Here is a 13121-nt window from a genome sequence, read left to right as displayed (position 1 = left end):
AATTTTTTCAGCAATATAGCTTACCTGCCCCTTCATCTGCTAATAAACAACTTAAAATTAATTTTGATAGTGTTATACAAATCAATCAATATATTAATACTTGGATGTTGCACCAGATTTTTATGTACAGTGATACTCAAAGCCGGCTAAAATAACAATATCCTCCATCAATCCTCTTTACCCAAACCCTATTATACGGGATGAACAAACTGACCAATAAATGATTAGCAATTTATTTATTAGATCACAGGACTTTCATAAGACTTTAGACAGTAATTACCTCATAGTTTTGTGGACACACCATATATAATTTATTTTAACTCCCAGTTTTGTGGACACACCATGTATAATTTATTTTAACTCCCAGTTTTGTGGACACACCATGTATAATTTGTTTACTCGACCACAAGACTTTCACGAAGACAGTATTTACCTCCCAGTTTTGTGGACACACCATATATAATTTATTTTAACTCCCAGTTTTGTGGACACACCATGTATAATTTGTTTGCTCGACAACAAGACTTTCACGAAGACAGTATTGAGTATTTACCTCCCAGTTTTGTGGACACACCTTGTAATATTTATTTACTTTAAAACAGGACTTTCACGAAGAAGTACTAACTTCCCTGTTTTGTGGACACACCAAATATGATTATTTTATAAAATTTGAACTGCCAAAAAGTCAGTTGTTACCTCCCTGTTTTGTGGACACACCGTGTTTAATTTATTTACTAAACCACAGAACTTGCATTTAGTCAGGATTTACCTGCCTGCTTTGTGGACACACAACGTATAATTTATTTACTATACATAGGACTTGCATTTAGTCAATATTTAACTCCCTTTTTTGTGGACACACCACGTATTACTATTTACTAGACCACAGGACTTTCATGAAGTCAGTACGCGCCCCCAGGCAAAGAAAAAATTAAATGAGTATTTGAGAAAGAAAGAAAGAAAGATGAAAAAAGCAAAAAAGATAAAAATAGTTTAAGCAGGGATAGGAATAAGCATTGAAAAATACATTTTGACTAGATCAGATGAAAATTCATTCATTCAACAGTAAAATTTAAACTTTTATAACTTTAAAATTTAGAGGCAATAAAATTGTCTGTCTAAAAACTTAAAAATATTATGGTTATTTTTATAATTTATTACTGAAATAAATTATTTAAAATTCAATCAAAGAATCAGAATATTCTATACAAAATTTGATATTGACATATGCTTATAATATATCAAACCTAATCGTCCTAGTAATCAAAATTCAATAATGAAAAATCTAACATATCATAAATGGGTGTCCAAATAACCAAAAAAATTACATGTCAAAATGATTCAAGTGTTGCTAGCCTGAAAACATATGCCAAATCCCCACAAAAATACAACGCATTTAAAGCTTGCATTCATAGAAATAGAACAATTATATAACACGACAAGATAAAATTCAAATTCAGTTTTGTCCGTTGAAATTCTGATTTTAATCCAAAACTGTTCTAAAACAACTTTTTTTAAAAAGGCAACGGCATCTGAAAGCTACTGGCCCTACATTTAAAGCATAAATTTTCCACCCTAAAAACTATTGTATAATTCATATTTATCGTTTAGAATATATATACATATAAATATATATTTAAGCTAGACGTTGCATTTTTAACATATGTACGCAATTTACAAAGAAAATTGTTTTTATAATGACGCAAGTAAAATTGTATAGTAATTAGCCTCTCAGATTTTAGTAGCGAAGCTACTCTATGATCAGAAAGGATTGTCCAAACAATGGCTATTATTTTTTTCTCTCGAAAACTTATCTAAAGAAATATTGTTATTTTTACATAAGTATGTTTAATAATCTAAATTTTGCTAAAAATTTTTTCTCACTTTTATAAGAACACCAAATAAAAGACAGCCGAGTCAGTACAACAATATTTTGCGTAGAAAATACGCATTGCAACTTGCGTATTGCGTACGCAACAATAACATGTACTTTTCTTCACCACCAAGGGGCGTGTGGGCCGCCGGGAGAAGCGTCTTCAGCGTAAGTGTGTGTGTGTGACGCAAAATGCGTATAAATTATAAAAGGGTGGTAAGATTGCGTCATTGGATCGGCTGAATCCAAACAGTGAACATCAAAATGAAGGTAAGAGGAGTTTTTCTACCATGTAGTTTTTAAGAAAGCTCTTAGTATAAAAATAATCTTCTAGAAATTTATTATCATTTTTAAAACTCATAATTTATATCATATAGTTAAAATATGCTTGTATATAATTCACTTTAATGACAAAGAGTATTACCCGAAATATTCTTTTTGTATTGAATATTAAAGAGATCCTCAAGATACTATTATATTTTAGGAATTTTTATTTTTGTATTAATATAAATATAGCCAAAAACCACATATTTGTTTTTGTGAATTTTTATATTGTTAAAGAACAATATTTTGAAATACATTAATAGTTTAATAAAAAGCAGTTACATTTGAAATATCTTGTGTCTATTACATTTTGAGAACTTTTTCAAAACAATCTTTTTTCTTAATATTGGACATGCACTTGCACATATCGAATAGGTTTCCTAACTATTCTGCCAATTTAATAATCACAAGGCACAAATTTTGATTCTACTCTCTTCTTTCCTGAAGTAAAGAAAGAAATTCAAGTTTTTCCATGTGATCAAACATTGCCGGAATGTATATTATAAGATACTTTTTCCATGAACAAAAAAGTTTTCAAAAGAATACGACTCATAACTATTCTCTAGGTTATCTCAAATCTCGTGCTGCTGGCTGCTGCCGCTACCTGTGTTGTAGCTGACCACCCCGGGTATGGGTACCAGCCTGAATACACTTGCAGAGACACCAACAACTCTGTATACGCCGAGGTATCGTTATTTTTGTTTGTAGCTTAGCTACTCTATAAGTCAGTTATGTTTGTATGTCTGTGTGTGTAAATGCTGACCACCCGGGTATGGGTACCAGCCTGAATACACTTGCAGAGACACTAACAACTCTGTATACGCCGAGGTATTAGCATTATTTTTCTTAGTAGCTTAGCTACTTTATAAGTTTGGTAAGTTTGTATGTCTGTGTGTGTAAATGCTGACCACCCGGGTATGGGTACCAGCCTGAATACACATGCACATACACTAACAACTCTGTATACGCCGAGGTAGCATTATTTTTCTTTGTAGCGCAGCTATTCTATAAGAATGGTATGTATGACGTCTGTCCGTATGTCTCTGTGTTATAACTGATAAAACCCCCTTATCTAAATCTTTATTGTAAACTACAAATTTCATTTAGATTATTGTCATTTGAAAAGTTTCATAATTAAAACAACTTCTTTGATAATAAAATATATTACAGTAATAAATTTTTTTTTCTCGAATGACTTTTAATTAAATTGTTGTTACTAGGTGTGTGTTCCCGCTTTTGCCGAGCAGATCACCCCCGTCACCCTGGCCGTCAAGGAGGTCGTTGACAACGATTACTGCTTCGATGAGGTAAACAATATTCAGTTTTGGTAGTACGGCTGATCTTTGATTACATCGATAGTCTTCTCATTTCCTATATTCCTAGTTTCTTAAACCAATTTCAAAATGATTTCAAATTTATAACTCTACCATAGTTTACAATATTTTGACTTTCATTAAAAGTAAGGTATACATATCTTCCAAGAGAGATTAACCCGTGGGGTTAAAAATGTATACCTATAGGGATATAGGTGTGCTAAATATTTTAGTTTGATTATTTATTGGGCTTAACATAATTGAATGTTTCGTGAATTTCATCGAAATATATCCTTTATATCTAAGTAATGCTATTTAACAAACAAGCAGCTGCGCCCCTAGAATCTAGCTAGGGTATCTGCATTCAAACGGGTAGGAAGGGACCTGAAAAAAATAGCTTAAAACTATCCCAAAGGAAAAAAATAGTCTAAACCCATTAAAGACATATGTGAAGCTTTCCTTGAAAGGAGAACTCTATACATTCAGTAGTTTTTAAAATCTTAAGCTTCAGACAAAAAAACCTTAGTATTTTCTACTATCTATCTACTTAATTATCTGTCTATCCAGGTTTTGACTGTATGTGAAGAGACTTCCACCATTGTTGAGAGAGAAATTTGCACATACGAGTATGCCAGGTAACGTGTTATTTAAATCTCTAAAACGGCTCTAATTCATAAGTATCAACAGTTTTTATAATTAAGCGATTTAAAAATATGTAAAAGGGTGGAAATTGACATTGGACAATAAGTATTATATTAATCTATAACCCTTTACACCCCCAAGAATTTCCAGCAACAACGGCAGAATGTTTTATAGAAAATTAATTTATGATACATTATCCCAAGACTAATGTCATTTAGTGAATTTAATTAAAAGAGGTTTCGTGATTTTTACATCTTATTCATATTGCTGTTAATTTTAGCACAGCAACTCTATAATTGATATTATTGATTGTAGAGAGGACGTGACTGCCCCCTGCACCACCACCCAGGTCACATATGCTGACAAGAGCGAGACAATGAAGGTATTCAAACTTATTTTAACAATGGAGATTACTTATAAAAGTTGTCAAGTATAGAAAAATAATCACAAATTAATTTTAAACTTTTGGCTTTACCTTTAAGCACTGTCTAGAGCCTAATATCATAATCATAGTGTTTTCATCTTTTTATTCCTTATTCCTTTTTATAGATGGAAATCAATAAAGGGCAGTATGGCTGGTATAAATTATATTTTTCCTCAAAATAATGTCGAAAAATAATTAACATAAAGCTTTACAACAGGAAATAAAACCTTTTTATCTTCAAATTTTCTTCGAATGTTTCCTTCAAATATTAATTTTTTAGGTAACAACCTGCAGCCCATCCGGATACGGTACCCCCGGCTACGGCCATGGTCAGCACGAGTACTGCAGAGAGGAGTACCAGACCCAGGCCTACAGAGTGCCCCTGGTCACTGAGCCCAAGGAGGAGACCTGCGCCCTAGCCTACCCCGCCCCCAACAAGGTCTGCGTCACCAAGTCCATTGAGATCACCGAGGTCAAGTGCGAGGACAAGGTTGAGCAGAAGTGCTTCAACGTTGCCAAGTTCCAGGACGCCACCAACACTGTCGACCAGAAGGAGATTGTCCTGGGAGAGCCCAGCTGCGAGCAGCTCACCCTCACCCTCCCCACCCAGCACTGCACCAAGCACAAGCCCTACCACCACGGTTAAGTCTATGATTGATTGATTGATTTTTGGCACCATTTTTTTGTCATTGAAAAATCTGTGATAGATTTTGCGCGCAGAAATCATCTATCTATCAATTCAGTACCTACAACGATTCAAAAATTGAGAAGATTTTCAAATTGAAATGCTGTGATTCTTTAAAATTAAATTATTTATTTATTTATTTCAATAAAAATAATTCTCCAATCTATATATTTGTATTTTAAATTGCATAAAAAATTCGATTAAAAATCAGTATATTAATCTAGTCTGAATAACACTTTTCTTTTAAATTCTAAGTATACAGCAAGATACTTAATTTGTAAGCATTTTTAAGATTTGCTTATTAAATTGTGCTTAAACGTCCAAGGAAACCTTTAGAAATACATATTTGATTATGCAGTTAAAATGCTTTCAAAAGTGTACCTCATTATTACAGTATATAATTGTCATGCTTTTTCTGCCTACGGCACCTCCAATTCATTTAGGGGGGGGGGGGGGGGTAATCACCCTTTACCCTCACCCCCCCTTGGACGTCCCTGCTCACATCACCCTCTTTTTGGTGTCAAAAGTTTCTGGTCTCCTGGATACCCCTTTCAAAACCCTGTACACGCTACTGAATATGCTTTAATCATGGAGTTTTATAATAGTTATTTCTCGCATCGTAATCTTTAATCTTATGATTGTACATTTCTTTATTCGTAGAAAGCTGGATATAATACGATGCTAGACATAGTTTTTTCGTATGGATGAGAACCGGTTCCTATCCACCGGATTCGAATGAATACGAGAAATTTGCTTACAAAATTCGAGCAACCACCATATTCTACGGAGAGGTTTCGTGGTTTTTAAAATTTTAATTTAACTGTGTCAAACACTTTGTTTCAGTCAATTTGATCAAAAAACAACCCAATTTTTTTTCTTTATTTATCTATCTATTAACATATATATCTAACTACTATACTTATCTATTTCACTTTGTGTTTATCGCATATTCGTAATTGTTTTACAATATATTAATTGTAACATCCTATCTAGCTATCTATACAAAGTTGAATTGACGACCTTTCCATCTAACCCCAAATATCATTTTAGATTTATTTCGCTTGTTGGTTATACCTTATTCCTGGTATTTTTCTCTAAATTAAGAGTTTAAATTTTACATATTTTCTTAAAGTGCTTAAATTTTTCTAGAGAATTACCTCCCATATTTATTTTCTTTTACATGGAATATTCTTATCAGCAATTTAAAAACAATTCTATTACATTTATTTACTTTTACATAAATGATTTAACAACAAAAAACTAGAGTATTTAACATTTAATATATGAAATAAACAAATTTTGACGAGATAAGCTGTTTTTATTCTTTTAAAGATAAGTTTTATAAAAACTGTTTTATTTGAAAAGAACCTCCTTACATTAATTTTAATGGATAATACAAATTGATGTATACCCCCCCCCCCAAGCATGATAAACAAAATTACCTTTTCTGTAGATTATAATTATTGGCTGAAAAGATTACATATTGCAAAATTATTGTCATTATATCATAATAAGATTTAATTTTACTTGTGAATGTTCTTAGATGATATAACCTTTTTTTTATACAAAAACAGCCCGTCCTCCATCAAAAAATAATGTACGGATTGGCCTTAGTATCTACTATAATGTTTATGTATTTATTGGAAATTTGAAATCTGTCTTCTTGAAGTTATTTAGAAAATGAAGGACATATTTCTGTATTGTTATTGAATAAAAGATAACTGGTGTATTAGTTCTGGCCTGACCATCAACTTATCATGAAGGAAAACATATTTTTATTGTTTGAATTTGTAAAAACTTACGTGTGTTTCTTTGATGTATGTTCAGTCATAGATTTGGTCATAAATCTGTCAAAAAAGATAACAGAACTGATTTTTTTGGATTAGAATGTTTACATATAGTTTATTTACAAGCCCCAAAAATGTTAGTTTAAGAGAAATTAATGCAAAAAAACAATATCTAAATTAAGGGATATTGATTTGTATGATTTTTTACACTTTTTCCTTTCTTTTGAGGTTTGATTGTGTTAAATTAACTATTTGTATAGGAATATATACATAGATGAGATATATATTAGGTACAAGTTAATGATAATTTATTGTTTTTTTTTGTAAATTTTTGTAACAGAAAAGAGGACATATTTCTCCAAGATGTGCTACAAAAAAAGGGAAAACTAAGTGATTTCTTAATTTGTAATGTACAATTTTTTTTTACAAAATGGTAACTAATAAATAACTTTAAAAAGTGTGTTAAAAAGGTCTTAGCAGTAGCCCTGTTTGTTGGATTGGCTCTTGGTAGCCCTGTTGATGAATTCTCTAAATTCAAGGAATCAAAACAATAATTATCAATAAAGCATCATAAAAATTTAATATAATGATGATCATAATGAAATAATGGACCCGTGACTCTATTGTAATCTGTAGCTCATTCATTAGTTGGATTCAACTGAAATTCTTTGTCTGAAAAGTCTATTTTTAGTAGCGAAGCTACTCAGGGGCGTCCAAGCTTTTTTTTTGGGGGGGGTAAAAATTTTTTAAGGGGGGGGTAATTCGTGTTTGGGGGGGGGTTAAAATGGCGCGTGAAGAGCGCCGCAAATTTTTTTTACCCCCCCCCCAAAAAAAAAATATTTACCCCGGGGGTAAAATTTGCTTGGGGGGGTAATTACCCCCCCTGAAATCTGTTGGCAGGGGTAAATTTAGTTTACCCCCCCCAAAATTTACCCCCGGGGTAAAATTTTAGGGGGGGGGTAATTTAAATTTTTATTAAATATATAGTATTAAAAATGCACGCGAAGCGCGCAAAATTTTTTTTTATTAGAGATTTTTTATTTTGGGGGGGTATTTACCCCCCAAAATTCATAAAAACCCCCCAAAAATCCTAAATGGTTGGGGGTGCCACCCCCATGGTAGGGGTAAATTTTAAATGGGGGGGGTAATCGCCCCATTACCCCCCCCCCCTTGGACGTCTATGAAGCTACTCTATAATTCACTTTGTCTGTCCGTAGGTCCATCCGTCCATTGCGCTATGGGGAAATGCGATTTTCTTGGATGATTTTTGTTGAAGATTTCTGTATCAATGATCATCAAGTGAAAAAATATTTTTAATTGATATTTTAGAAAAGTTTCGTGATTTCTAAGAATTGTTGCACATTTATCAACTGAACATCTTCTATATAATTAATTTTGTCAGTTAGTCTTTCCATTATGGATGTTGTCATCCTTGTTTATGTTAATATTAATTTGATTTGTAAAGGCAACACATGGAAAATCCTATCATGCTCTGGAAGAACAAGAACGGTATTATTTTCTTAATCTTGCTGATATATCCTAATATTTCTAGTAATTTGTATGCCTGCCCATTCTTTATTCTCAATAACTTTTTCCATTACCAGTTAAAATCTTGTCTTAGGAGGACAATTTTATTTCTGTAGTTAAATTGTAATTTACTCAACTGCTACCAGAGATAGGAAGCTTTATCTTTTCCTAATTAGCATATAGTCTTTTTAGCTTTTAGTCTGTCAGTCTGTAAAGTAATACAAGAGGTATGGTATTTACTATATTAAAACTAATACATTTATGTGTCTGTATCTAAATATAGTTTAGTTAAATCAATTCTACAACAACTTATTCAAAAAAATTATTATTCTTTCAATTGAAGGTACAAAATCTTTGAGTCCAACTTGGAGAAAATAGCCCAACACAACTCAAACCCATACAGAACATGGGATATGAAGGTAAATATTATCTTAGGTGTGGAAGGTTTAAATAAATGTCGATTTAAAACTCCCTTCAGTGTTATTTTATAGCATATGTGTATGCAACTTTTGACTACATGTCTTTTTTTGTCTATGTTATCCCTTTTCCTTCTTTTGATGCAAGCATTATCTATTATTCCTATGCTGCAAAATGTGAAAATATTCACCAAACCTCCCAAATTCAAATTAAATTTAAATTCAGGTAACCCAGTTTGCTGATTTAACTGCAGAAGAATTCAAGGCTACCCTCACTGGATACCAGAGGCTTCCCATGTCTGGCCAAGAATTTTCTGGTAAAACTATTACAATTGTATGATCCTATACCTACAAAAGTAAATATAAAACTAAATGAAAAAAGAAAATAGTCAGGAGTTGCTAATATCAAAGTTTCAGCTCTTTAGTTTCGAATTACACTCAATTTGACCCGGACCAAAATAGTAGTAGAAATGTATTTTAGATAGGAGAATGTACAGTAAGGATCTTCCTGCTCATGTTGATTGGAGAGACTCTGGAGTCATCACTGATCCTAAGAACCAGGTATAGAATATAAAATATTGGAAAGCTAGTATCCAAGAACCAGGTAGAAATATGTACAACCTTAATGCTCACGTTGTTTGGAGAGACTCTGGAGTCATTACAGATCCTAAAAACCAGGTAAAAATTATTAGAAAGTAAGAACCCATCTACTAATGTGGATTAAATGGACTCTGGTTTTACTACTAAAAGCATTTGCTAAATTTTAGGTTAGTAATCCAATACTTACTAGAGAACTTCACAGTTTTAAAGTCAGGTAAAGAACCTAGCTATTTAGGTAAACTTCTATGTCTGTGTAAAAGATTGTGATCCTTAAACAGTTCATGTGTTATATTTATAAGATTCAAATGAATTTTCAAAATATAATTTTTCATGTTTATAAAAAACTTCATTATATATTATTTTTCTTTTTCAGGGAAGCTGTGGATCTTGCTGGGCCTTTGCTACAGTTGAACAAGTTGAATCCTATGCTGCTCTTAATAACATCACTATTGATGAACTCTCTGCTCAAGAGGTAATTGAATAGAATACTGTGAAGATAAAAAAATATTTTCTTGTATTCATTTGAAACCGATTAATGTCTGGTGGATTAGAACTGGTTCTTAGCCCGTGCCTTCGGCATCTCAGAGCTAAAAAACTGGATTTAATCTTATAGTTATACATTTTTTATCTGCAGAAAGTTGTTAATAATACGATGCGAGAAATAACTATTCCAGCATTCACCTTACAATTATCTTATTAAATATTCTTAGATCACCTCATGCACACCCAACACAATGCAATGTGGAGGCTCTGGAGGTTGTCAGGGAGCTATCCCACAGCTTGGTTACAGCTACATTCAACTGTTTGGACTTACTACTGCCAAGGAATACCCATACTGGTCTGGTGTTACTATGATTACAGGTATTACTTTAAACATTTATTCTAACATACTCAATTATTTTCGAGTTTTAGTCAATACTACACTGCTTGAACAAATTAAGGACATTAAAAATATCAACACATACGAGTTTCTGGTAATGCTCTGTTGATTATAATGGCAAAAAGTCCAGATTCTTACTATGCAAAGAAATATTTGGTACTCAACTATTTGGAAATCTCAAGTAGGTGCATTATTATTCCTGCAAATATTATTGCTTTATAGGAAGATGCAAGTATGATCTTGACAGCAGAACTCCTGTAGTTGGAATCACTGGATACAACACCATACCTGCCAATGACCTGGAGGAAAGATAACTTAAAAATTACAAAAATGGGTCTTCAAGTCTATTGTAATCCCTTACATTTATTCAAATCAAATTTAGTTTCTTTGCCTATGTAAGTTATCAAAAAAGTTATCCATGTTTGTGTAGGCAACTCTGCAACATGTTGCCAATGTTGGACCTTTGGCTGTTGCTGGAGATGCATCTGCTTGGCAGGTAAATAGTGTTGTCATCTTAATTATGTCATCCTTATAAAAAGTAACAGGATGTCTAGCTGTCTCTGTACTGAAGGATCTTGCTAACCGCTCAAGCGATATGGTTCTCCTTGACAGGGTAGCTACTCATAGGTCCTGAGAAAGTTTATAACTATTTTAAGGAAGTGTACAACTATCCTCGCCGAAAAATACCAAAAACATTGAAATATTCTCGCAGGGTGGCGCCATTATTGTAGAAACTTGATTTAACATGAATATAAACAGCTTATCTTAACATAGACATTTAAAGTGCCACTAGAGGCCTCTAGGGGCGTAGCAGCTAGTTTTAACATGATTTCTGTAAAACTGTTTTGTTTAGTTCTATGGAAGTGGAGTGTTCAACAACTGTGCTTATGATGAAAACATCTCTATTAACCATGCTATTCAACTCGTAGGGTATGATTCATTTTTATCTATAATAACCACTTATCCTATTTAGTTAAAAAAAACTAAATCAGAAAATATAATAAAAATTTGACATTATTTCTTCATGTAATCAATCTAATATTAGATTTACATAATTATCTATTTGACAGGTATGGAACTGATGACACTCATGGAGACTATTGGTTGGTCAGAAACTCTTGGGGAGCTAACTGGGGAGAACATGGATATATTAGACTTGCCAGGTAATTATGTTTAATCTCTGCTAAATCATTTCAATGTCTATTATTAAAATTATTGGCTTACTAATAATTCTTTGGGAAGAAATGTTTAAAAAACCAGCCAGGTATTAATTATTAATTAATCACTTTGATCAATATATCAAAAAGGGTTCATGTAGCTTTTTACATTCAATGCACAGTTGTTTAAATATTTAGGGAGTCTGAAGTTGTTTGTGGAGAGGACAGAACCCCAATGAGTGGAACTGCTTGTGTGGTAAGCTATAATTTTTACTTAAAAAAAATTTGTCCGTCAGAAGTTTGTTATACTCCTATATTACCCAGGATAGGTTTCTGAAATTGAGAAAGTATTTTCTCTTATTTTAGGCGTAAATCTTTAACATACAGGCGTTTTTTCTATTTGAATTTTTTTTCTTCTCGATCTATTTTCAACAAGATATGATCACAATGAAAAATTTATATTAATCTATCTATTCAGGGTGGACCTGGAAATGACTTCCAGCAAGTCTGCGGAATGTGTGGAATCCTGTTTGATTCTTCCTATCCCTTGGGAGCTTTCCCCTTCCATAAATAGAACCTTTGATCACAGATGAAGGTTTTTAATTGTATGACATTTTATTTCGTAATAAGCATTTTCATTGCAAATAAAGATGTAGCATTTACAATAGTATTTTTTTTATTTAAAAGAAAGCTTATAACGATTATGAGACCATACCTAATATCTGTTTAAATTTTTGTCAGGTTTCAAACCTTTGACATCAATGGCATGGTCTTACTGAAAAATACTATATAAACTATTAAATGGTTTCATAGTACAAACTGTTACACTAAAGAGTAAGAGTGAAGGAAACTAATACTTATAGAAGATATTTTGCAGTTTAAAAATAGGAAATTTAAAAAATATATTTGTTTGGTAAACTTTCTTATAGAGACAATTCTTACCTTTAAGTGCACCATTTTTTTCTAGAATTCATCAGGGAAACTGGGATATGTCATTTTATTATTTTATCTCCACCGTTATATGGAGTTACACGTAAAATTCTGCCTGCCTTAGATTGTTGATAAGTGAGTGAATAATTGATGATTAGTTTAATTTATGCCAATAATGTCCCCTCCCTCCATGGGATTTTATGGATTTATTAGTAGTTGTCAATAAATATTGAAAATAAAACAATTAACCTTCAGAAGTATGCATTTACTCAGGGAGGGAGGGGACATTGGACTGTTTATTTGCACTAGTACCCAAAGTTTTATACTAACGTTTTCTTATTGGGGACTAAAATACTTTACAAAAAAAAATATTTGATTCAATTAGTTAAGTGTCCAAACTTTTCAGTCAATAACTTGAATGTACATATGTGGTAACTTTGTTTATTATCATTAGGAATGTACAGTGTGTTTTTTTATGAGAACTTTTTTGAAAGCAAATTTACCCCACTTTTAGTTATCAGAATTTAATGATTAATGGCTTATTTTCTTCGTTTATTATAACC

The 13121-nt window shown here is 32.2% G+C and overlaps 2 protein-coding genes across 2 annotated transcripts; both read left to right on the top strand.

Annotated features, from left to right (window-relative positions):
• The first annotated feature begins 1986 nt into the window (after positions 1-1986).
• On the top strand, positions 1987-5427 carry LOC145323636 (uncharacterized). The gene is made up of 6 exons (XM_080166038.1): positions 1987-2143; positions 2764-2883; positions 3418-3504; positions 4078-4145; positions 4468-4534; positions 4857-5427. The coding sequence occupies exons 1-6, from the start codon at positions 2138-2140 to the stop codon at positions 5220-5222; spliced, it is 714 nt and encodes a 237-aa protein (XP_080022164.1). The 5' UTR covers positions 1987-2137; the 3' UTR covers positions 5223-5427.
• Positions 5428-7000: 1573 nt separating this feature from the next.
• LOC145323634 (cathepsin L-like proteinase) lies at positions 7001-12293 on the top strand. Its single transcript, XM_080166032.1, has 14 exons — positions 7001-7025; positions 7520-7588; positions 8515-8557; positions 8919-8994; positions 9218-9308; positions 9473-9552; positions 9965-10063; positions 10302-10452; positions 10694-10777; positions 10903-10967; positions 11325-11401; positions 11542-11634; positions 11827-11884; positions 12107-12293. The coding sequence occupies exons 1-14, from the start codon at positions 7019-7021 to the stop codon at positions 12200-12202; spliced, it is 1089 nt and encodes a 362-aa protein (XP_080022158.1). The 5' UTR covers positions 7001-7018; the 3' UTR covers positions 12203-12293.
• The last annotated feature ends 828 nt before the right edge of the window (positions 12294-13121 follow it).

The sequence above is a fragment of the Acartia tonsa genome, chromosome 7, assembly GCF_053477335.1.
Source record: "Acartia tonsa isolate MP-2025a chromosome 7, ASM5347733v1, whole genome shotgun sequence".
Lineage (NCBI taxonomy): Eukaryota > Metazoa > Arthropoda > Copepoda > Calanoida > Acartiidae > Acartia > Acartia tonsa.
This window is presented reverse-complemented; position numbering and strand designations above follow the sequence as displayed.

Excerpts from the sequence above, each read along its gene's own strand:
- LOC145323636 (XM_080166038.1), top strand. Across the intron at positions 2,884-3,417 it reads ACAACTCTGTATACGCCGAG|GTGTGTGTTCCCGCTTTTGC; the intron begins GTATCGTTATTT and ends TGTTGTTACTAG. Across the intron at positions 4,535-4,856 it reads ACAAGAGCGAGACAATGAAG|GTAACAACCTGCAGCCCATC; the intron begins GTATTCAAACTT and ends TTAATTTTTTAG.
- LOC145323634 (XM_080166032.1), top strand. Across the intron at positions 8,995-9,217 it reads ACAGAACATGGGATATGAAG|GTAACCCAGTTTGCTGATTT; the intron begins GTAAATATTATC and ends ATTTAAATTCAG. Across the intron at positions 11,885-12,106 it reads TGAGTGGAACTGCTTGTGTG|GGTGGACCTGGAAATGACTT; the intron begins GTAAGCTATAAT and ends CTATCTATTCAG.